Source organism: Pteropus vampyrus, unplaced genomic scaffold (assembly GCF_000151845.1).
Source record: "Pteropus vampyrus isolate Shadow unplaced genomic scaffold, Pvam_2.0 Scaffold395, whole genome shotgun sequence".
Taxonomy (NCBI): Eukaryota; Metazoa; Chordata; class Mammalia; order Chiroptera; family Pteropodidae; genus Pteropus; species Pteropus vampyrus.
The window spans coordinates 253,803-255,431 of record NW_011889176.1 but is presented as its reverse complement, the minus strand read 5'-3'; the positions used below and the strand labels follow the sequence as shown (position 1 = coordinate 255,431).

At 45.9% G+C, this 1,629-nt stretch overlaps 1 protein-coding gene across 1 annotated transcript in view; it reads right to left on the bottom strand.

The window, feature by feature from the left end:
- The window catches only part of LOC105305786 (E3 ubiquitin-protein ligase HERC2), a 127,551-nt gene that overhangs the window by 13,536 nt on the left and 112,386 nt on the right, over window positions 1–1,629 (bottom strand). Inside the window, 1 exon segment of the mRNA XM_023523591.1 lies at window positions 3–147. Coding sequence (XP_023379359.1) covers window positions 3–147 — 145 coding nt within the window.

The following is a 1,629-nucleotide window of genomic DNA, read 5'->3' as shown; positions in this document are numbered from 1 at the left end:
CTGTGCCCCAGACGGCCGTACCGGCCCTTGCCCCACGTGTACAGGCCCCCCGCCGCGGTGACACAGGCGCTGTGGGCTCCGCCGGCAGCAACGTCAACCACTTCGATGCCCCTCAGAGACTCGATGACACGAGGGCGGTCGCACGGGCTGCGAAAAGGTCACCGAAGACGAGTGAAATGCACTCTAATTCCTGCACATCGACAACGTTAGGCTTCTGGTTTGCTGCTCACTGATTCAACGTTTCTCAGTCTACACCCTTCAAATCAAGTTATACACCAATCAAGAAAAAACGTTCAGACCTGAACCCAAAATGTCATTTCCCACCATCTCTCCTCACAGGAGTCGCCCTGTGCCAGGACTAGGAGGCTTTCGGGCTAAATCGGGTGGGAAGAGGCAGTCACACAGGGGCCCGGTCCGGCCCATGGCCTGTTTTTCAAAGGCCAGGGGGCTGAGAATGGGTTTTATGTGTTTTTAAAAAAGTTGTTTAAAAAAGAACCTGAAAGAAACACATAAGCCAGAGACTGCACCTGGCTGGCCGACGACGTTTACTCCCACTTGGCCTTTGACAGAAACAGGTCGCCACCCCTGCTTGCTGTGAATCTACGTTTCTTTCGAGTGGTTTTATCGTCCGGGTGTCAACGAGCCTACGACGTAGCAATAAAAGCTCGTGTCCGTGTCCATGCGTTTTGAACGCGCTCTCGTGATTTTGGACGTGAGAGCTCACACACGAGATCGCAAACGCGCGTCCCCGCCTGCAGCTCGTCCTTTCGGTCGAGAGTGTCTTTCAGAGAGAAAAGCTCACAAATTTTATAAAGTCCAACTCATCCTATTTTTCTTTATTGGATTGTGCTTTCGGAGTTCTGTCTAAAAACCTCTGTTTGACTTAAGGTCACAAAGGTTTTCTCTAGTTTTCAGTGTTACATCTTTGACTAGGAATCATTTGATATGGTGCAAGAATTTAAGTTCCCTGTTTGCCATATGGTTATCCAACTGTTCAAAACCATTCATTAAAAGACTATCGTTTCTCCAGAAAACTGGGCACTTTTGCAAACTGTGCATGGAAATTGTGAAGGAGAAATCATTTCGCGTTCCACACTACACTGACATATTTCTTTCTCTTTACACCAATACCAACTGTCACGATCACTGTAGCTTTAAATGAGGCCCGAAGTCGGAAAGTGCCAACCCCTCCGGCTCTGCCCCTCATTGCCAAAGCTGCTTAAACTGTTCTAGGCACTTCCCCTTTCCAGGAATTTTATAATCAGCTTGTCGATTTCTACAGAAATTCTGATTGGGAAGGGGTTGAACCTACAGGTTAATTTTGGAGAAAACCGACAAATCAAAAAAATTTTACACACTGTACTCCTCCACGATGTTAGGTCTCTTAAAATTTCTCTCAGCAATACTTTGTAGCTTTCTGTCTGTAAGTCGTCCACATTTTTTGACCAAATTCATCCCTTATTGTTTCAATTTAGGGAGGAGAGTGCTGTAAATGGTATTTTAAAATTTCGGTTTCTGTTTGCACATGTGTAAGTATAAACACACACAACTGACTTTTACTAACTGGTCTTTTATCCTGCGACCCAGCTGATATCACTTATTGATTCTAGTAGGGATTTTGTGCATAAT